Source organism: Homarus americanus, unplaced genomic scaffold (assembly GCF_018991925.1).
Source record: "Homarus americanus isolate GMGI-L3 unplaced genomic scaffold, GMGI_Hamer_2.0 scaffold28172, whole genome shotgun sequence".
NCBI classification, from domain to species: Eukaryota; Metazoa; Arthropoda; class Malacostraca; order Decapoda; family Nephropidae; genus Homarus; species Homarus americanus.
The window spans coordinates 475001-499389 of record NW_024738604.1 but is presented as its reverse complement, the minus strand read 5'-3'; the positions used below and the strand labels follow the sequence as shown (position 1 = coordinate 499389).

Genomic DNA, 24389 nt, shown 5'->3' with positions numbered 1-24389 from the left:
AGTGTCATATAGTGTCATGTGGCGGGTGTGTCATGTAAGGTGTCATGTGGTGGGTGTGTCATGTAAGGTGTCATGTGGTGGGTGTGTCATGTAAGGTGTCATGTGGTGGGTGTGTCATGTGGTGTGTATCATGTAGGGTGTCATATAGTGTCATGTGGTGGGTGTCATATGAGATGTTTATGTAGGGTGTGTCGCTAGGATGTGTTTCACTATCTCTACCATCTATGTCTCACCATCTATGTCTCACCATCTGTCTCACCACCTTATCTCCTCTAGACTGTCTCTCTCACACTCTACATCTCTCTCCCCTTCCAGTGTGCCATCTTGTCAGGTCAGAACTGGCGGCCATATTCGGTCCACAGTCAGGTCAGACCTCGGCTCACGTGCAGTCCATCTGTGACGCCCTGGAGATCCCCCACATCGAGACCCGTTGGGACTACAGACTCCGGCGGGATGATTACTCCGTCAACCTCTACCCTCACCCCTCCTCCCTCAGTAAGGTCAGTGTCACGCCCTTTGTCCTACACCTGTCATGATGCACCTGTCTCTCCTACACCTGTCATGAAGCACCTGTCTCTCCTACACCTGTCATGGTGCAGCTGTCTCTCCTACACCTGTCATGAAGCACCTGTCTCTCCTACACCTGTCATGATGCAGCTGTCTCTCCTACACCTGTCGTACAACCTTTGATACACCCTTTTTACACCTAATCCATTCTAACCAAATCAAACGTAACATAAACCAACCTAACCTAACCTAATCTAACCTAACCTAAGTTAATTTACGCTAACCAAATGTAACTTGTTCATATCTTCACACACACACACACACACGTAGTATACTTGATAACGAGAATCCACTACTACTACTACTACTACTACTACTACTACTACTACTACTACTACTTTTTTTTTTTTTTTTTTTTTAAACGTACTCCAGCCTCCCAATAGCCACACCTTCGCCACCATTTATTTACTCCGACAGTCATCCTAATACACATAAGAAGCTATCCCATTTGTGTTAATTAGCTGGAGCTGCAGATCCACATGCGGCATTCCGTGACCAGCCCATAGTCAATATCTGCAGCAGTTGTCGGAGTAGGGCAGAAGCTCTGTTCCCCTGAGGCAGAGCAAAGCCGACCGAAGGAGAGAGAGAAGGACAGGCCGATCCAGGCTGTGACATAACTTCTGGGCTGCTGCTTCTGTTCGGAGATCAGCTCCGCGAGTCTGGCGTAGAAACATCTTGCACTTGGGCCCATCCCACCAGAGGTTGTGAACACTAGAGGAGTGAAGTTGCCTTGATCAACATTTTGAATTCTCTCCCCATATGCCCTTCTCTTGTCGTTCTCGTTCCTCCTATGCGCAGCATCGAGAGCTAGGTTACGGTGACAAACGGCCATGGGATCAAAAATCCTGATGTCGAAGAAGGCTCGCTGTCCCCGCGTCCAGAATCCTCGAGCACTGACGTCCACACGGGCTTCGCTAGATGTGTTCGAAGTCCTGTGTTGGAGGATCTCGCCATCCAGCGGAAGGAGGGTCGGTTCTACCATGACGTCCCGGCAGGTTTCCTTCAACATATTTGCTGTGAGATCCCTTACCTCGTCATGCCTCATGCATATGAAGCCCCCCTTCTTGCAAACCATGGCGTGATCGCCATCATAGGAATAGCCACACACGCATTGGGAGGGCAAACCATCTACTGGCCAACCGTACCTTAGAGCAATGGCATCTGTAAATTCTCTTGTTTGTTAAGGCTGAAACCATTTGCCCTTATCGGTAACGTAGTTAACCAGTTCGAGGCGCCTGCACCCCTGACATATAGCTACTTTTTTTGTCAAATTTTTTGGAGCCTGCAGTAATAGTTGCTGCAACATGTCATTTGGCAGTGCTGCCGATCTGTTGTAATGGACCCATGATCTTATTAACTTACTACTACTATCAAGTTACTACTACTACTACTACTACTACTACTACTACTACTACTACTACTACTACTACTACTACTACTACTACTACTACTACTATTCTCTCCATACTGTACCTGTAATCTCTGTATTCCTGTAGGCATACCTGGATCTGGTGAGGATGTTCGGGTGGCGGTCCTTCTGTATCCTGTACGAGGACAACGAGGGGCTGGTCAGGATGCAGGAGCTCCTAAAGACGCCCTCCCCTAATGAGTTCAAGGTGACCATACGCCAGCTGCCCCAAAGTGATGATTACAGGTGCGTATCTCAGGTGTTTAGGCGAGTCCCACAGGTGTTTGGGGAAGGTTACCGTTGAATGAAGTTGTTTCTAATGCCTCAAAGCTTCTATTGTGAGTGAACTTTATTAGGGATTCGGAACTACTGTGAATGAACGTAATATTTCGAATCTCTTTCCATAAACTTAATCAATGCTTCGAAACCACTGTGAATGAACGTATTATTTCGAATCTCTTACCATAAACTTAATCAATGCTTCGGAACTACTGTGAATGAACGTAATATTTCGAATCTCTTTCCATAAACTTAATCAATGCTTCGAATCTCTACCACAAATGAACTTAATGCTTCTCACTCAACTAATGAATGACTCGTTTGTGACCTCCGTGCCTTGACCTCCCGCCCTCTTACCTCCAGGGACGTACTGAACGAGGTGAAGGGGACACTAGAACAAAACATCATTCTGGACTGCAAGACGGAGAAGGTCGGCATGGTGCTCAAACAGGCTCAGCAGATAGGCATGATGTCTTCCTTCCACAACTATATCATCTCCTCCCTGGTGAGTCCTGGTGTGTGTGTGTGTGTGTGTGTGTGTGTGTGTGTGTGTGTGTGTGTGTGTGTGTGTGTGTGTGTGTGTGTGTGTGTGTGTGTGTGTGAATCAGAAAGAGACAAATATAATGAGAGACAGAGAGAGACTAAACAATGAAGCAAGATATAAAAAAATAGGACATAGTGAGAGGAGAGAGGAGAGACAAATACAGCAAGAGAAAGACAAATGAGAGAGAGAGAGAGAGAGAGAGAGAGAGAGAGAGAGAGAGAGAGAGAGAGAGAAAATCAGTAGTAAGTGAGGTTAGAGGGGGGGAGGGGAAGAGACAGAGCCAGCAACAGGTAGATAATTCACTGCCATTTGACACCCCCCTCCCCTCCCTCCCTCCCCCTCACACAGGCAGGCTAAAAACCACCACCATTGTATCACCTAAATTGGACGGCTCCCAAGAACAGAATATACCAGAATCTCGTGTGTGTGTGTAGACAATTGCACACTACGACTGATTATTTACAGTGAAACCTCTATTTAACGGATTACATAGAGAGAAAATTCCGTTATATCGAGGGTCTATTAGATGTGAAAACCTCCATCTAAGGATCTATATAGAGATGAAAAATCCATTATGTCAAGGGTCCATTAGATGTAGAGAAATCCGTTATATGGAAAGAAGTCCGTTATATAGAGAGAAGTCCGTTATATAGAGAGAAGTCCGTTATATAGAGGAAAGTCCGTTATATAGAGGAAAGTCCGTTATATAGAGAAAATTCCGTTAAATAGAGAAAATTCCGTTAAATGGAGGTTTCACTCATTTATCTTTTTGCTGTGACCTATTGACCCCACACCTCACCCCACAGGACCTACACCTGGTCAACTTGGAAGACTTTAAGTACGGCGGCTCCAACGTGACGGCGGTAAGACTGATTGACCCAGACCGAGAGGAGGTGAAGAACGTGATGAAGGACCTACAGGCTGGCCGGGGCATGTACACCAACAAGCTCCATGACGAGGACGTGATCATGAAGGTGAGGTGTACACTTAGATGCACGTACATGTACTCTTACACACAGGTACACTTAGATGCACGTACATGTTCATTTACACACAGGTATGTTTAGGCACCTGTACACCTAGATGTCTGTACACTCACATATATGTACATTTTGATACCTGTACACTCACACACACTTGTACACTTTGTCATCTACATGTGTGTACTGTACATTCACACCAGGGTAATTTTACACACACATGTACACTTTGACATCTGTACACTCAAGCACATGTACACTTGAACACCTATATCACACACACACACACACACACACACACACACACACACACACACACACACACACACACACACACTACACTCACTTGTTTATAGAATTAAGAATCGAATTTAAGCTTTGAATCACCATTAAAAAAATAAAATCTCTTCCATGAACCTTGAATCAAAACAATGCCATAAAAACTATAAGGTTGATTCTCTAACTTAAATAACAAGGGAAAACAATCCTTATATAGCTCGTCAGGATATAGGTCACCAGCGGTAGTAAAAAAAATCAGTAAAAATCAAAGTATAATAATAATAAAAAAGTATATATAAAAGTATAAAGTAGCTTGACAGTAAACTATAAATGCCTTGGCTTTTTTTTTTAAGACTTTGCAAAGTGTGTTTCTTGTCTCTGGTCGATTGTCATTTGTTTATCTATAAATTTTTTCAATAGTATTCACTCACTCCCTCTATGAAACTTTGGGATGATAGTAATACTGTACTCTAGTTTACCCCCACAATCCCATCCAATCCCTTCCAACAATCCCTCCAAACACAAGAATATATTAGTAAATTCTTTCTAAAAATCCCAATCCCTCAAATATTTAAAGATTGTAGTATTTTTTTCTAAAATCCCAAAGATTCTATTAAGTCTTTTTCCTTAGCATTGGATTCTTTGTGTAGTACAGTATGTGGTCTGGATCCCCCTCCCTCCCCCCTTGCATGAAGCATCTCAATCATGTCTTTTAGAGTTTTCCCCTAAGCTTTATGTCTTCTCATGACTGGCTAAGCTTCATGTCTCCTTAAGTATTTAGCCATAAGCTTCATCTGTTTCATAAGTGAATTTTCTTAATCTCCATGTCTTCATAAATATCTACCCCTAAGCTTCAAAGCTTCATATCTACCCCTGAGCAACAAAGCTTCATATCTACCCCTGAGCTTCATGTTTTCATAAATGTCTACCCCTAAGCTTCAAAATTTCTTAAGTATCTTCCCCTAAGCTTCAAAATTTCTTAAATATCTTTACCTAAGCTTCAAAACTTCATAAATATCTACCCCTAAGCTTCAATACTTCATAAATATTTACCCCTAAGCTTCACGTCTCAAATATCTACCCCTAAGCTTCACGTCTTAAGTATCTACCCATAAGCTTCACGTCTTCATGAATGTCTACTCGTAAGCTTTATGTCTTTTCATGTCTATACTCCTTAGCCTCACGTCTACCCATAGTAGGCAGACCTGTGAAGACTTGTCTAATAATCATGTCCTTCTGTCCTTACTGCCTCTCAGCTCAGGAACTTGAGTTTCTGGACGGTAAGCCATTCTTTATGTGTGTGTCTACTGTTGGAGCATAATGTCTTACGCATACTGTAGGAGCATAATGTCTCACATATTGTAGGAGCATAATTTTTCAAGCATATTGTTGGAACATAACATCTCATTCATACTGTAGGAGCATAATACATCAGTCATACTGTAGGAGCATAATGTCTCACACACATATAGTAGGAGCATAATGTCTCATGCCTACTGTATGAGCATGTCTCATGCATTTTGTAAGAGCATAATGTCTCAAGCATACTATGCGAGCATAATGTCTCATGGATATAGTAGGAGCATAAGGTCCCATGCATATTGTAGGAGCATAATGTCTTATGCATACTGTAGGAGCATAATGACTCATGCATATAGTAGGAGCATAATGTCTTTATGCATACTGTAGGAGCATAATATCTCATGCATATAGTAGGAGCATAATGTCTCACGCATATAGTAGGAGCATAATGTCTCACGCATATTGTAGGAGCATAATGTCTTATACATACTGTAGGAGCATAATATCTCACGCATATTATAGAAACACATACAAGTAGTAGAAGCATAACATCTCATTCATGCTGTAGGAGCATAATGTCTCGCATATTATGTAGGAACTTAATGTCTCATGTATATAGTAGAAATATAATGTCTCATGCATACTGTAGGAGTATATCTCACACATACTGTAAGTTTATAATGTATCATGCATACTGTAAGAGCATAATGTATCACGGATATTGTAGGAGCATAACGTCTCATGCCTGCTATAGGAGCACAGGAGCATAATGTCTCATGCATATAGTAGTCTCACGTATACTGTAGGAGCATAATGTCTCACGCATACTGTAGGAGCATCGCCCATGCATGTTTGTGTTCAGGCTCACGACGTACTGTAGCTGTGGCCGATGTTCAGGATACAACACCTTGGTCGATGTTAAGTACACCTGAACATCACTAGTCTGGCCTCTTGATTTTGGTGATTTTTTATTGAATTTTTAACATATATATTTATTTTTTTTCCATTTTTAACAATTACGTATTTTAAATTTCCTGTGTATTTTTTTTATTTACATTTTTTTTCTGTGTAAGTTATACATTTTAAAAACATTTATAATTATTTTTTATTTTAATTTTGTGTTGAATTTGCGTATGTTTAAAGATAACTTGTGTTTGGTGTTTATATGTGTCAAAAAGCGTATAATCCAGTACTCTTTTAAGTCTAGTGTGATGTTAATTTTTGCGTATTTATAAACATCGGTAGTTTTAGTTGATGTTTCTGCGCGTATGTTTATCTACCTTTATTTGTCTCTATGTTTAGGTGTATGCAGTTAATGTTTCTATAATGTTTATTGTTATATAATGTGTATTTGAGTATTATTAGTTTTGATATCGGTAATTAGTATTATTAATTACTCTTCAACAAAAATGTCTATATGAATTTTTCTTTACAGCCCACCATTTTTTTTTCTTTATAACTCACCAATTTATTTATAGCTCACCAATATGTAAGTGAAGTGGGGGGAAAATTGGGGTGATGGGGAATTTTGTTTACTTTTTTGGCAAGCTTGAAAATGTTGATGGGATGAGAGAGAGAGAGAGAGAGAGAGAGAGAGAGAGAGAGAGAGAGAGAGAGAGAAGAGAGAGGAGAGAAGAAACAGGCTTGAAGCATGAAATACAAACTTTTAGCAAGCGTATTAAAAACTTAAAGGAAAGTTTGAAGCAAAAAACATTTACAAAATGTAGAAAGTTAAGGAGTATACGTAAAAAGTTTAACGAAATGATGTTGAAGATGAAAAAATGTTTGAAGTGTTGGAAAAAGTTTATATTTTTATCTTTTATTACACGAAGAGAAATTCTAAAGACTTTGGGAGATTTGACAACGTATTTAGTTACTATAGACACACACACACACACACACATAATGGTTGTCTCCCTCGTGTAACGAGGATACCAATCTTAGGCCACCTAGGCGAATTTGTTTATAAGAAGGTTACAACAACCACACCCACGTTAACGCGTTGCATGACTGACAACTCTCCAACTGCATTGGCTAACCATTACCTCGGAACACGATCCGTAAATCGATTAACATCCAGGTCCCCAATTACTGCTGGGTAGACATGCAGAGGCAAGCGGCGTAAAGAAACTTGCCCATAGTTACACTCTGCCCGGAGTGAACCTGGTCCACTTGCTTGCGAAGCGAGCATGCTGACCATTACACCACAGGCCGCCTCTCTCTCTTTCTCTCTCTCTCTCTTGCTCCCGTGCCTTCAGTCGTGCTCTCAAAAATTAAATATTCCAGAGAAACAAACTTGGTGCTTAAATAATCCTGTCAAAGAGACTTAATTTGTATTTTACAGCCGCCAAAGGAGCTCTCACCTGCCCCCCAAATTAACTTAGTCTAAACCCATGTCACTCAGATCCCCGCTACCTACACATCATCCACTTATAACTCTTTATTTGATCCTCCTGTTTTTCTATTGGTTTATCTCACAGACCCGATTAGATACAAGGGAGCCAATCATAACCTGGTATATGATAAGTGGTATTTTCCCATTGGCTTACTCCATTGACCAATAAGAAGAGGACTTCACTTGTTCTTCTTTAGGGAGGGAAGGAGGAGGGGAAGGGGGAGATCGGAGGGGGAGAAGAGGGATTTATAAGGTGCATTATTCAATCTTCTAAAAATAGGAGCATCACCTTAAAGCTCACCGGCACACGTGTATAGATCTACGTACTTGGAGTAATATCAAGCCATACGTCCATTCATCACACACACCGAGGCCTCCCACGGATGTAAACAAAGGCGTCACACTACGGGATCAAGCGAGAGACTCATGATGTAACTTATGTGAGCCAACCCCCCACTCTCTCTCTCTCTCTCTCTCTCTCTCTCTCTCTCGAGTATTTTGAAGTTTAGTTTATTATTCCTCGCTTGGTGTTTAGGTTATAGTCCGCGGTGCTCGTTTTAATCCCAGTGTATGACGTATGCACCGTGTGTGTGTGTGTGTGTGATGATGATGTACGTACTTTTACTTTAACTGCTCTAGACATGATGGAGTTTAGAGTATTTGTGAGAAAGGCAAAACTATGTATATTTTTTTTATTCTTTATGTCGTTGTTGAAGATAATTTGTTCTCTTGGTTTTTGTAACAAAAAAAATTAGAATAGAGGGAATGAAAAATGTATTCTTTTCTTGTACCAATAAAATTAAGTTGAACTGGAAGACTGACAGTTTCTTCGGGGTACTGTATTGATAAAAATGGTCGGAAAATAGAAAAAAGGGCAGTTTTTCTTAATACGAAAAATAGAAAGGGAATGAAAAAAATATTCCTCTCTGATGTTTGTAATAAAAATAAACTTTCGGGAAAGAATTGAAGATTTTTTTCTGTTATTTCAAAAAGACAAAAAAAAGCACGAAAGACAATAAAAAGGATTATTGTTTAAGGAGTAAAAAGATAAACAACAGAAGAGGAATGAGAAGCGGTCTGTCGCCTGGGTGTGTGTTCCCTGGCTGTGTGTACTGTATATATATGTTTCTTCCCGGGTATAAAAACAACCAGAAATGTGAGTCAACTAAATCCAGGGAGACTTGCCAGCGACCATGTCCTCCCCAGGGTGAAGCTCTGTTGTGTAAAGGCTTAATGAAGATTTTTTTTTTTTACCTAGTTGTGTTGGTGAGGAAGTGTTGGAACATCTTGTTTATAGGTTTTATGAAGACTCAGTTGTGTTGTTGGGGGAGTGTTGGAACATCTTGTTTATAGGTTTTATGAAGACTCAGTTGTGTTGTTGGGGGAGTGTTGGAACATCTTGTTTATAGGTTTTATGAAGACTCTTAATCAATCTCTGTTGGTGAGGGAGTGTTGGAACGCCATGATCTTATTGACATTGTTGTGGCTGATGATGGCTAATGTTTTTACGAGTTGAAGATGAAGACGTGTTGGTGTTTACCCTCATTATGAACTGATGAAGACGTGGTTGGTATATTAACAGGTGACGAGGGAGACATGCATCTTTCAGTTGGAGATAATGAAGATGTTTTTACCAAGAGAGAGAGAGAGAAAAAGGGAAAGAGAGCGAGAGAGGTACAGTAGTTCGCTCTCTCTAGCTACAGCGAGTAACTGACGAGCGTTTGTCTATTTTAATATTCCGAATCTGACGTCAAGGAAGAGAGAAAGACAGTGTGTTTTGTTTGAGTAGAGCAAAACGACTTGTGTTGCTGCTGCCTGTCTTGGTGCTCTCAAGTCTTAGCTTAACTACACACACACACACACACACATATGCTCCTACCCTGCTTGGCCTCGCTCCTCCCACTGCCTGGCCCCTCTCCTCCCACTCCCTCGCCCCTCTCCTCCCACTGCCTCGCCCCTCTCCTCCCATTCCCTCGCCCCCTTTCCTCCCACTGCCTCGCCCCTCGCCTCTCTCCTCCCATCTGCCTAAAACTTGCTAATGCTGCTCGCGTTTTTTTTAACCTTCCGAGAATTTCCCCGACACCCACATTTTGTCTTTCTTTTTCTTGACTTCTTTCCTTTTCTTTCAGTATCTTGTTTTCTGTCTCTGTATTTTGTCTTTTTTGTCTTCTTTCCTTATTCTTTATTTTTCTTTAAATTTTATTGATTGTCTTTCATTATCTTGTCTTCTTGCTATTGATATTACTACTTTTCTCCTTTATTTTTTTCTTTATATATATATATATATATATATATATATATATATATATATATATATATATATATATATATATATATATATATATATATATATATATATATATATATATATATATATATATATATACACACACACACACACTGACCTTTATCAGTTCTCTTATTAGCTGAGATACAAAACCTAAAAATCGTCGTAGTGAATCAGTTGTTTACGTGATGAAGGATTTTTTTCAGTGGGATAAGGCTCCTCGCGCTGTCTGTTTTGTTGACACTTGAGGGGAATTTTCAGTTGGATGAGATTCCACGTGCCTAGAGGAGATATTTTTTCAGTGAGATAAGGCTCACGCGCTCTTGATACAATCGAAGGAAAGAGAAATTACGAACTCACTCTCTCAATCATCCTTTCTTGTTAGCTTCACCACTGAGTCATTCTCTCCCGCGACTGGTGGGGGGGAGGTGATAGTGCCAACCCTCTAAAACTCATGTACGGTCGGTAACCACAAACACTTAAGACAAGAGATTAATCGTTCAAGGTATAGGGTGGATTTTCCCGCATTTATACGGCCAAAACCCCAGCGAGCAATTTATATATCTGGCGCGGGCATCTCTCCAGCACTTATCCCCTCCCTCCTACGGGTGTTAAGAGGAAGGGCGAAACTACCATGTCTTTTCGCCGTGTTCCTCGACCCTATGGTGTTTAAAACCCTATATCACTGTTTTGCCCCGAGACGTCTAGGTCAGCTGATGTAATAAACAAACCGACAAACCGGTACCCGAATCCTTTTACTTCAGGGTTCGTATGCTTAATTCCCCCCCCCCTCTACCCCCAAATCTTAATTGGAGATGTGAGAAATGCCTCTAATTGACTCACTTAAGTTACAACACAGGGAATGGAGTCTCTTAAATTTATAACCCCGTAGAATTGTTTATTTATTTATTATTATTATTATTATTATTATTATTATTATTATTATTATTATTATTATTATTATTATTATTATTATTATTATTCCCCCTTCACTTAAGTTGAGATGTGAGAAACGCGTGTCAACTGAATCACGTCAAAGCTGCGAGAGACAGATTTAGTAGCTGGTGTCTTGGTGAATATGGCGTCGGTATTGGAAGGAAGAGACGTTGGTGGGAACATAAACGATCTATCTGTCCATCTACCTTCCCGTCTGTCTTCACGTCCGTCTATCTTCCCGTCCGTCTGTCCACCTTCCCTTCCATCCACCTTCCCGTCCATCCACCTTCCCGTCCGCAGAGTAGAGGCGACACAGACCGCCCTACTCAGGTGACCCCCAACGGCATGATTAACCCACTATCACACCTTCACTCTTATATAATTACTGAAACTACACGTATAACCTTAGCCCGACCCCAGCTAGCCAATCAGATTCCTCTTTCTGAAACAATAACATTACAGGTGATGGTCTTTGTGCCTCCCATTACCGCTACTGAGGGAACAAACAGACTACTGGTCCATTGTTCCTGCCCTCACAGCACCTGCAGGAGGGAGGGAACACAAAAAAGAGCCAATTATTTTAATGAGTATTGTGCGGGAGAATGGCTTAGTCAGGCTAATGTTAGAGAGAGAGAGAGAGAGAGAGAGAGAGAGAGAGAGAGAGAGAGAGAGCTGAAATGTAACATGAAAGAGAATTAATTAAAATGATTAGGACTGACTTGGTTCCACAATGCCTTGGTCAACCCAATCTTAACCCAACTTTAACCCAACACTGGAAATAAACTAATTTAGTATAGGTGTGATCGTGTGACACTTTGACTCACTGAGAGAGGCAGCAGAGACCGTGTAGTGTCATCAGTGTGAGTGAGTGTCATAACTCCGGTTCACTATCAAAGGACTGATGGAATATTATCAAGATACAGTCCAGTTGTTGTGATGTGATGAGGCCCCTGTTCTGCCTCCTCCCCGTCTTTATTACTGTATTATGTTGTAATATTTTGCATCATACTGTAACACACTGCCAGATCTCTTTGAGAACTACACCTTTTGTCTCTGTACCTAGTTAAAAAGTTAGTGTGTGTGTGTGTGTCTCTGTTCACCACCGCTACCAATGTTTAAGTGAACCTGTAAGATACATTCATTTACGACTAAAATTTTAAACGTTACGAATCATTAAGACTATCTTATGTCGCAACTTAAATATACCAGTAACATATATATATATATATATATATATATTTTTTTTTTTCTTTTATATCACCAACTATAGTAAAGGAGAAACGAATATTCTAACGTAGGAACCTTTAAGAATCCTTGTGTGTCGTGGTTCAAGTGAAGGAGTTAAGGATGTTCTTACATATATAGTTAAGGAGATTTTATTTATTTATTTTTATTTATTTATTTATTTTTGTTTCACCGTAAGAACCTATGTGGCTGTCGACTCGGGTATTGCCGTCTTAACTTTGTGTATTACCGGGACAAGAAGTTTCCCTCCACCGATTTACACTGCTTCTACTACCGCTAACCTAGAGGGTGAGAGAGAGAGAGTGTGTGTGTGTGAAAGAAATAGTGTGTGTTAAAAAGAATGTGGTGTGAAAGAGAGAAAGAGAGAGGGGGAGAGAGTGAATGTGATATCTATGTAAGAGAGAGAGAGAGATAGAGAGAGAGATAGAAGGAGAGAGACACTGGAATATAAAATAAACAGACAGAGAGAGAGAGAGAGAGAGAGAGAGAGAGAGAGAGAGAGAGAGAGAGGCTGGTTAATTGAGTAAGTAAAAGATTAACTGACAGTCTTAACTAACTGTCTCTCTCTGGCTAACTGACCTTCAACTCCCAAAATCTAAAACTAACTGGCTCTCTGACTGCCCGAGTACCCTCCCTAACTGACTGACTATCTCTCACTAACTACCTCCTTGAGTGACCCCTTAACTGACTGTAACTAACTGCCTCAACCCCCACCCCACTCTAACTGACTCACCCAGCCATTTCCTCACTAAACTTTCTTCTCCCGGCCGTCGTCCAGTTCATCAAAGTTTAGAGTGAATGGACACACAAAAAACTACTTGACTCAAAAATGCAACAGCGGGATGTCTAGGAGAGATGTTATGTGAGATTATTATTATTATTATTTTATTATTTTATTATTATTATTATTGTTTAGTTATTGCTGTTATTATTATTGTTGTTATTATTATTATTACTGTATTATTGTCTTTATTTTATTATCATTATTTTTTATCATCAGTATTCAGTGATACGTTCGAAAGAAATTGTAATGGTGGTTGTCGTGTTTAAAGGGATAGTTATTGTTGTTAGTGTGTAAGTGCGGGTGCTCTGGGGGGCATTTACAGGCACTACTGAGGTCTGGCTGAATCGTTGAAACTGAAATGTTGGTAAATAAGATTTTTTTTTTCTTCTAACATACCGGAAATACTAATGGGAACTATGATAAACCAAGGTCCTTCTGCGATTTTAAGGTTACAGCGGCGTGTTTCAATAACGTGAACTGTAAACAAACACTTAAAAATTCACTTGATCACCCGGACTTAAAAATCGCTAATATAATGTATACATATGTTGGCACTAAGAACCAAGGGATATAAATTCTCTCCCTGCTGTGTCGTTAAGTGATAGTAAGTGATAGTTAACGCTACTTTATTACCCAAACGTGGATGGTGTGCGGGAATTGAGGTGTTGGGGACAAAACAGCTGATGTGTTAAAATACGAGTCATGAGGAGAGGAGGAAGGGGGGTGGAAAGTCTCTTAATAATATTGTGAAAATTATATTATGAAAATTATTCTTGTTTAATATATTAGGAGAGATTTGCATACGGGGAGAAATGTGGGAATAAGATGATGAAGCATATAAATGGAGGAAAATAAGAATATAATAAATAGGCATGGGGTGTCGTAGCCTGAACATATTGTAAACACAAGCGCTTAGGCAGGTAAAAATGGTAGCCTCTTCGCTATCCCCGCCTCCTCCACCGGTTCACTTAACTGGTGGTGTTACTCGTGAAAATAAACCTATTAAACAACTGCTATTAAACCACACAACTGACAAATGGCATCACGGGGGGGGTAAACAGGGCTGGATAGCGAGAGATAAGGTGGGGGAGGTAGTATAAGTGTATATAAGACTTGTAATATATCTGTTTGGGGTTTTGGCGCGCCTCTTGGGTACCCAGAGTCCCCTGGTCGTGTGTGATATATAAACCAACCGCCTCTATAAACCCGCTTGCTGAAAGAACCCTATACTTTATATTTTTTACCTTTGTTTATTATGACAGGTATAACTGGGTCTCACTTAACTGTAGACATGTAACTACGCGTAACTTAACTGTCTCCTTAACTGTATACATAACAACACGTATATAACTCCTTCCTTAATTGTATACATAACACGTATATAACTTAACTGCCTCCTTAACTTACGATGCAGAGTTAAAATCAGTGAGTTCTCGTATCGTTAAATAGATCCTGTCCTGAAATAAGAGTCTACACGTATATACCAAATGAGCCTCTACTTAAAAGCGAGGGCACACACAAAAGCCCGGATTATCAATTGGTTTATAACTCACCTACACCTCTCAACTCTCGTGTGTGTGTGTGTGTGTGTGTGTGTGTTCTCTAAAACAAGTCCAGCGCTGTACGACACATACACAGGTCCTGAAAGTGTCGTAGCCTCATAGGATTATAAATCTCTCGCACGAAACTAAGATATAAACATTCGACAAACGTAAAACAAAAATAATAATACTGTGAAAATAGTACCACAGTCGTATTAAATATTTTCCTCAAGTTTAGTACACGTTTAATATCCTCATTAACACGGTAAAGGTCGCCTCATATTACCCTTTTTTTTAATTAAGAAATTTGGAGTCTGTTGGTGGTGAGTCCGTCCTGCCCGTTGGTGTTATAGGGTTATTAAGCGTGTAATAAAGTTAGTAATTACGTTAGTCGCTCAATGGTTAAAATATTATGAGATGGAACGTTCTTAATGTCTCTAGTTGGTTGTTTTTCTGCGGGGGTTTTTGTGTGTGTGTGAAGGTTTTATTATATATACAGCGCTGATGTAAACTCCTACATAACGAGGGAGGGATGGAGTGAGAGAAAAAGGGAGGGAGGGGGGCAGGCAACACACACACACTGGTGCTGCCTTCTATCACCCTTGTTTACATGTGACCATTTATACACTCTGCCGCTGTCTCAGAATTAACATAGAACACTGGTACACCCCCCCCGTCATTATTTTGACGTGTGTGACAAATGTTGGTGCTTAACATTGGTATATAAATGCTTGCTAATAATTTACTTCACCTTCTCGGCGAAAACTAAACATACTGCATCTAGGGAGAAAAAAAGGTGTAATTTACAACTTTGAGTCAAAATACTGTTTGAGTTTGGGGGAAAAGGGAAAATAGTTATGATTTTGGTTTATTATTATTATTATTATTATTATTATTATTATTATTATTATTATTATTATTATTATTATTATTTCCTTCAAGGGTTAGGATAACACATCAGTGAATATTTTATATTTGTATTTTATTTTATTTATTTTATTTTTGTTAAGGGGAGGGGAAATTGAACGTTGCATGTCCATCTATATTCAATTTCCATAAAAAAAAGCAAAACGAAAAAGTATATATAGATTTTTTTTTAATCCCATGGTATATCAGTTATACTCGTATGTCAATTTTAATTAACATTTTATTTAACCAATTTTATGTATACGTTTCCGACTCTAGTGGTTAAATCATATGTTGGTTGAGGTTTCCCGTAAATCATTCTAACAATATACGGGTAAAGTTTTTTTTTTCTCCTAAATCATCCACTACATTGGTTTAATTTTCCCCTAGATTGTATTTAAATTTCCCCAAATTCATACCTTGACTAGATAAAGTTCCCCAAATTATACAGTAAGTTTCCCTGTAATTCTACACTGTCTAAAATTTCTCCCCTAAGAAATCATACTGTCTTAAAATCTTCCCTAAAAAATCATACACTCTTAAATCTTCCCCAGAAATCATACAAAAGGTTCTTCAAAGGCACTGTATACTACACCCCGTACAGTATTTTGCTGTTTAAAATCATACATTAAGAGCCATACACCATACACTCACACATACACAAATGAATTAATCCCTTTTACTTCAGGTGGGTGTATATGCAGAAGAGTATTTTTTTCCTGTGATGCACGTGCCTGTCTGTCTGTCTGTGGTGTGTTGAATTAAATCTTTAGCAAATATTTAACAGCTGTTGACCTAATCTTACTTATATATAATAATAATTGGTATCTAATTCTTAAGCGTTTTATGTATTTTTTTTCTATTTTTCAGTAAAGTAATTTTTTTCGATGCGGTATTATAGTATTAAGCTTTTGTTATCATATGGACCTCTATTGTTCCTATAATTAAGCTTTTGTTTTAGTATGTAACCTATTTTTTACAATATTTAAGCTTTTTCTATCATGTTTTACTATTTTTCCTGTATTCAAACTTTTTCTATCATATGTTTCACTATTTTTCCTGTATTTAAGCTTTTTGATCATACGTCCCTCTATTGTTGGTGTAATTAAGCTTTCTTTCAACCGTATGTTATTGCAGTTAAGCTTTTTCTATCATATGGTACTCTATTGTTCCTGTAATCAAGCTTCTTCTATCATGTTCCCTTATTTTCCCTGTAATTAAGCTTCTTCTATCATTCCCTTATTGGTGTCCCTGTATTTAAGCTTTTTCTATCATAACCTCCTATATTTAAGCCGTTGCCACCATACCTCCCTATTAACTAGTAAAATTGCTATTGTTTACTATATCACCCAGTATGTAAATAAACCAAGCGATTTATTCCCCTATTACAAGTGAAGTAGTAGAATTGTTTCCCATTTATTTGTACCCTGTATTATATATTAAAATAGGTTCTACTATATTATGTCCCTCCTAATAGGATTGATATTATTTTTATGTAATATATATTTTCCCTATTTTATATTGCTTGGTTTATTATTATTATTATTATTATTATTATTATTATTATTATTATTATTATTATTATTATTGCAACTGTTCACTTTTATTTTGCCCTATTAATTTTGTTCAGCTATTTACTCTTGCCTATTTTTCCCCTATTAATTATTTTAATACCAATTTTTGATCTGTAACCACTCGCTTCGTGTCTTAGATGTAATTGGTTGTTCAGTAATCGAATATATTGACCCTATTTTCCCCATTTTTTCCTGTGTTCTACTGTTATAACAATTTATACATAATTTGATTTTTTTTTCCATATTTTAACTTATTTTCTTATTGACGGTATGTCCTTTTTGCCCTAATTTCTGCGATTTTCCTCAATATTTCCCCTTTTTTTAGGATTTTTCCCCAGTTTACAACTATTTTAACCAGGTGTATTTTTTTTAATTCCCCTATGTTCTACTTTCCCCTATTTTACCGAATTTTCCCATTTTCCCCACTATTAAATAATTTTATTCCCCTTTTTCCCTAATATCACCGAATATTTCCCCAATACTACTGAATTTTACCCCATATTCCCCCTAATATCACCGAATATTTCCCCATTTTCCCTACATTTTTCACATCGTTTATGATCGTACGTCAATTTAACTCCGTCTAACGACCCTTTCCACGCTGCAGACGGAGACAGCGTTGATGTACGACGCCGTGAAGCTCTTCGTTCTGGCCATACAGGCGTTGGACAACTCGACGGACGTGCAGATGACCTCCCTGGTGTGTGAGGATGAGGACGCTTGGGTACACGGTAACTCTCTCATCAATTACATGAAGCTGGTAAGTTAGGGAGAGAGTGAGGGTAGGAGGAGGGGGGGGTGGGGAGGAGAGGTAAGGTGAGAGATAGGGGTGAGGGTGTGAGGGATGGGGAGGTTGAGGGAGAGGGTAAGGGATGGGGAAGATGGTGGCTTGGGTGAGAGATGGGGAAGGGGGTGTTAAGGATGGGAGGAGGAGAGTGAAAGGATGAAGGATGGAGAGTACAGAGAAGGGGTTAGGGAGGGAGAGAAAAACAGTAAAGAGGAGAAACTGAGGAATAAGAGAGAGAGAAGAAGAGATAAAATGTGTGTGTGTGCCATTATAATTTACATTTTCTTGATTGAGATGATTCACGTCTCTAGAATTGAAAGAAACTATTAATTATTCCATTTTCTTAAGCAGATAACTAGTATGTCTGTCTGTCTGTCTGTCTGTCTGGGCGCCTCTCTTCATCTGTGTTTGTGCGTCTGTCTGTTTGCCATGTGTCTGTGGGGCTTTTCTGTGTCTATGTAATTATATGCCTGTGCAAATTCCCCTTTCTGTGTCTGTCTGTGCCTGTCTGTAACCCCCCCCCCATATCTGTGCATTTCCCCCTTATCTGTATGATCTATTAACCCATTTGTCTGTGTATTTCTGTGTTGTGTGTTTCTGTGTATGTATTTATGTGTCTGTGTGTTTCTGTGTCTGTGTGTTTCTGTGTCTGTATTTATGTGTCTGTGTGTTTCTGTGTCTGTGTGTTTCTGTGTCTGTATTTATGTATCTGTGTGTTTCTGTGTCTGTATTTCTGTGTCTGTGTCTGTGTGTTTCTGTGTCTGTATTTATGTGTCTGTGTGTTTCTGTGTCTGTGTGTTTCTGTGTCTGTATTTATGTGTCTGTGTGTTTCTGTGTCTGTATTTCTGTGTCTGTGTCTGTGTGTTTCTGTGTCTGTATATATGTGTCTGTTTCTGTGTCTGTATTTCTGTGTCTGTGTCTGTGTGTTTCTGTGTCATTAATCTCCCATACGTCTCTTCCTCACAGGTCAAGATGCCAGGACTCACTGGTCCCATAGAGTTCGATGCATTGGGGTTCAGGACGGACTTCAACCTTGATATAGTGGAGCTGGGCATGAAGAACTTGACTAAGGTGAGGGGGAGGGTGGGGGAGGGATGGGGGTGGGGGAGGGAGGGGGTTGGGGGGAGGGAGGGGGGTTGGGGGAGGATTGGGGGGGAGGGGAGGGGGGGCACTTTCTATCTCTCTTCCTATCTACTTCTCCGTCTGTTGATCTATCTGTCTATATGCCTGTATCTCTCTCTATCTGCCTGTCCACCTGCCTACTACTACTACTACAACTAACTTTTTTTGTCTCCTACAACTACTACTACTACTATTTATATTATTTTTATTTTTTTAATATCGTGGCCTCCATCCTTCCCCCAATAGCCACACCTTCGCCGCCATTTTATTACCTTAAAATTAAATATCCTAATACATAAGTAGCTACCCTAGCTATGTTGAGTTAGTTGAGCCGCAGATCTATGCGGCATTCAGTGACTGTTGCCTCAAATCCAATATCTGCAACTGTTGTCGGCTTTGGGGCCGATGCTCTCGTTCCCCTGAGGCAGAGCAAAGCCGACCTAAGGAGAGAGAAGGACAGTCGATATCTTATCCAGGCTGTAACATAACTTCTGGGCTGCTGCTTCTGTTCGGATAGCACCTCCGCGAGTCTGGCGTAGAAGCATCTTGCACTTGGTCCCATCTCACCAGAGGTTGTGAACACCAGAGGAGTGAAGCTGCCTTGATCAACGTTCTGAATTCTCTTCCCGTATGCCCTCATCTTGTCGTTCTCATTCCTCCTGTGTGCAGCATCGAGAGCTAAGTTACTGTGACATGCGGCCATGGAATCAAAATTCTGATGTCGAAGAAGGCTCGCTGTCCCCGCTTCCAGAATCCTCGAGCACTGACGTCAGCACGGGCTGCATTGGATGTGTTTGAAGTCCTATGTTGGAAATTCTCACCGTCCAATAGAAGGAGGGTCGGTTCTACCCTGACATCACGACAGATCTCCTTCAACATATTTGCAATGAGATCCCTTACTTCGTCATGCCTCATGCATATGAAGCCCCCTTTCTTGCACACCATGGCGTGATCGACGTCATACGAAGAGCCACACACGCATTGGGAGAGCAAACCTACTGGCAATGGCATCTGTAAATTCTTGTTTATTGAGACTGAAACCATTTGCCCTTATCGGTAACGTGTTAACCAGTTCGAGGCGCCCACCTCCTGTGCTATAGCTACTTTTTTTCAAATTCTCTCGTACTTGGAACAACAGTTGCTGCAACTTATCACTTTGGCCGTGCTGTCATTCTGTCGTAATGGACCTTCGAATCTTGTTTACTTCGCTGGTATCCACCTCACCTGTTGCGTTCTGAGCTATTATGTGGTCAGTGAGGGCTGCCGTGAGCTTAACTGAGTTTTGATGTTCAAGTGGCAGCAATCTCCTCTGGATTGGTCAATCCCATTCCTCCCAGCCTCGGTGGTAGTGCAAGGAGTGATCTTTCTGCTGGGGTTAAGTGAAGATGTTTCACTAATTTAGGAATGGAATTGACGCTGATAGCTTCTTGCAGAGGGTGGAGGAGGGGTCCGATATCAGGGATAGTGCGCATCAGGTAGTTCCAGTGAAGCTTGACTCCATGGGTGAATGCCGCAAAAGCCGCATGTGGCTCTGTTAGCAATATCAGACAGAGCTTGGATTTCCCTAACCCACTCATTCACCTTTCCCGTTACTTACTCGGTCTTTAAGTTCATCGTGCCAATTACTGCGCCTAGGTGTCTTTGGCCATCCTCTGTTATTTTTACCTCACTTCCACCGAACACCTCCATTGCCCGTTCATAATGTTCTGGCTTCACAATGAGGAAGGACTTGCTGGCATTTGGGTGGTACCCTATTTGTGGACCATATGATGTTATCAGGTCCCACCACTTTTTGATGTCCTCCACTTTTCCTGCTCCTGTAAGGTCGTCAGCATACGCCACTTGCTTGACCTCGGTTGTTTCAAATTTTATTGTGTGTTGGAGCACGGATAGGCCTATTGCGTACATTGCCATTGTAACAGGGTACCCCTGCGTTGTTCCCTCAGTTGACTGTATGATGATATCACCTCTTAGAGCCTTGATGTTTACTATATAGAGGTCTGATGGATTCCTATAGGTGTTTTCAACATACTTTGTAAAGCTTGGACACTTGATCTTGATGTTGTGCAGTGCGGCCTTGCGGTTAAGTATGTTGAATGCGTTGGAAGCGTCAACCAGGAGAACGGCCTCACAATCACGCTGCCCAAATATCGTTCTCATGGCGTGAATGGCAGCTTCCCCTCCAGCCTGGTGGCCGGCAGAAACTTGCAGGTTACCTGCCGCTGCCCTGACATCAACCTTTACCACCTCCATTATGCATTTCCTGTTGATCCGCCTCAGAACTTTCCCCACCCCTATAGGGCTACATCCTGGATTCTTATCCAGGGGAATGAGGCGGCAGGCCGTCAGAGCATGGAGGTGTTGGCAGCACGAGGTTGCTAGCTTCTTGCAAGGGCGGCAATGGCAGTGCAGAGATCACTTGCTACGGGGCCAAACTTGTTAGTGCTGAGGCTGACTCTCCAACCGTTTGCATCCAGGCCTGAAGGGCCAGCCCCTCCCTAAGTTTTCAGTGCCTTTTTCCACACCATCCCTCCTGTTATTTTCTCGAACAGGACAGCATTTGGTGGGATATAGTCACCCTGGAACCTAATACCGTCCTCTTCACTTGCAGTGGGATGTTTTTCCTTCACTTGTTTTAATGTCTCTGATTATTGGCAGAACACCACCGGAGGATTCCTCTGTGAGAGATCTTACCGCCAAAGACACTTTGTTTCCAAACTTTCTTGCAACGTCATCGGTGTTTTGCTTTCCGTCTCCTATAAATTTTAGTCTCTCCTCCAGTGTTCTTGCTTTACAAAGGAGATCATCAAGGGCCTCATTCTGCCACATTGTCAATCTTCTCTTCCTTGCTGCCGCATTTTCTTTGTGCTTAATCCTTGTGTGTGTTCTCTGACAGAATAGATGTGGTATTATTGCCAGTATTTGAAGAGCTAAAGGTGGCAAGGAAGCGGTCCTGAGTTAACTCGGTTATGAGACTAATCATCTCCCGATTCATTTCTTTGGTGGCCGCACACTTGGGTGGTTCAAACAGGTTAACTGGCGACCACCTGACAATTTCTGAGTTAGTTTCTTTAACCCATATGTCCGCATTTTCCATCGACAAGCCATTCCACTGAGGTGGCTGTCTTCCATTCACCTCGTGGACATCTGCTACTATTGGAGCAGCGTTTATTGGGACTACATTTTCAGGTTTAGTGGACTCACTGCTATCATTTAGGACATCATCGGGCGGTTGGGTCCTGGCGATATCCACTGTGGCCTCCTGTGTCGGCTCCCTGCCATGTGGGTTCCGACAATTGTTTCCCTTTCTGCAAACCACACATGGTCGGTTGTTTCTCTCACAATCACAGGTAGTGCAATTTTGGTTCTGTCTAGCACAGACGCAACAATGTCTGTTACCCGGCACAGTGTTCCGCACTTTGGGCGACAGTTACGTCCGCCTCCGACATCTACTTTGGTCCCATTCAGAAGAAGAAACTAGTTCTTATGAGGAAAGGGCGGAGAGGTGGCTGGACTTCTGTGTCCTGGTAGTAGGGGCATACGTGCGCGCGTGGGTGTGTAGGCTAACCCCCTGAGGACGACAGTCCACACATCAGAGTGATACTACTACTGCTGCTACTACTACTACTAACTGCTACTACCTTCATGTTGAATATATAATGAATGGAATGCAATTTATATATGTTTCAGTGTGTATATATAAACAATTATGCACAATAAACCCACTAATCTGTACTAATTATCTGTGTGTATTTGCTGCTAGGAAAATGAAGTGGTGAAAGTAAGATTCCCTCTTATATTTTTCTGCAACTTTTACCAACTTTTTTTCCCTATGTGATAGTTAGTCCGTGGTAGTTAATGAGGTGTAGTGATGGAGCTTTTGTAGTAGTTAGGTGTTTAGTTGTTATTTAGATGGTATAGTTAATCATTGTTTACAAGGTAGTTAGAAGTTGTTTTCATGTAGTTGTTGTTGTTTTTGTATGTGTGTGTGATAATTAAGTCGTATTTGTTATTTAAAACTTTATTGATTTTTTTTTCATAATGTGGAGTTTGGTTTTGTTTATGTTTACCTGTAGTGATTATTTCACACCTGAAGTTTGATAATATACCGTCTGTTCATTGGTCTGGCAGCGAGAGGTATAGCTACTGAGTCCTATAAGCAAGCTGCCAAACCTAACCTACCCTACTTAGCCTATGGCCAGCCCAACCCAAACTTAAACAACTATTAGCTTAGCATCAGCAACCCAGCAATACAAGCCCAACCCAACCCAACTCAGCAACCCAACAACAACCCAACCATTTAGCAGTATTGTTAAACTGTGTAGCTCAGCAGCAAACATTAGCTTGACAACAGCAGCCAACTCAACCCCAACCGTAACTTGTGTTATTTAACCCAACCCCAACCCCAACCCAACCCAACCAGCCCAACCCTATTGAGCCCATGACCCAGCCCCATTGGCCAGCCTATTGCAACCCAGCCCAACCCACTTGTTGACCATTGTTCTTGTTGTTTATTGACCTTGACTTGTTGGTGTTGTTGTTATTGTTGATGATGACTGATGATGATTGACCCAGTTGTTGATGATGATCGTTGACCAGTTGACGTTGACTCATTGTCGTTGATGAGATTGACTTGACTCGTTGACGTTGACGTTGACCCTGCCAGCAGCCCAACCGTGGCTCCGACCCAGCCTAACCAACCTAACCTGGCAACTCAACCCAGCAGCAACAGCAACCCAGCAACCCAACAGCCCAGCAGCAACCCAACTCAGCCCAACTCAACCAACCAGCTTCTTCAACCCAGCCCAACTTCAACCCAGCCCAACCCAACCCATTAACTCAACCCCAGCCTAACAACCGCCCAGCAACAACCCAACCTTCTAACTTCTTGGCAACCAGCCTAACTGACAGCCAGCCCCAAGCCTTGGCCCAACCATTGATAACCATATTGATAAACAAGTGGAAGGTAAAAATTGGATTATGATTGACAAATATTTATTTTGTAAAAATCACCATTAAAATTTACATTTATTTTAGCGTTTACTGTATAAAAACACTTCAGGTATATCGTACATGATATAATAAAAGGCACACACATTGATCCATGGTAAATCTGTAGATAAAAGTGAATAAAAAATAAAAAATTTTGTTATTAAGTAAATGTAGGTAAGTTGTGGGGCAGGTGAGGATTGACTGATTGTGATAATTACAGGAGGTAGGGTAGGGTAGGGTAGGGTAGGGTAGGGTAGGGTAGGGTAGGGTAGGGTAGGGTAGGGTAGGGGATGGGATGAGGTAAAGAGAATAATTAAGTCGTAACCTGCACTATATAGGTAGTAGGCAGCTATCAAACAGGGAGGTACTACCGCCTGGGAAGATATTGGAAGCATAATGTGTTGTCTAATGGTAGACCCTGCTGCCACATGGCATCATGAAAATTGTGACCAAGTCCCAGG

The 24389-nt window shown here is 40.8% G+C and overlaps 1 protein-coding gene across 4 annotated transcripts in view; it reads left to right on the top strand.

Moving 5' to 3' along the window:
* The first annotated feature begins 367 nt into the window (after nt 1-367).
* Nucleotides 368-24389, top strand: part of LOC121874087 (glutamate receptor ionotropic, kainate 2-like) — a 46700-nt gene continuing 22678 nt past the window's right edge. For 3 of the 4 annotated variants that reach the window (XM_042378002.1, XM_042378003.1, XM_042378001.1), the window contains exons 1-8: nt 368-500; nt 2064-2221; nt 2618-2759; nt 3605-3772; nt 5314-5337; nt 17635-17787; nt 18781-18885; nt 22700-22717. In XM_042378002.1, coding sequence (XP_042233936.1) covers nt 2085-2221; nt 2618-2759; nt 3605-3772; nt 5314-5337; nt 17635-17787; nt 18781-18885; nt 22700-22717 — 747 coding nt within the window. In that variant the 5' untranslated portion in view covers nt 368-500; nt 2064-2084. The remainder of the gene's footprint in view (nt 501-2063; nt 2222-2617; nt 2760-3604; nt 3773-5313; nt 5338-17634; nt 17788-18780; nt 18886-22699; nt 22718-24389) is intronic. The other variant, XM_042378004.1, reaches the window with a different exon arrangement.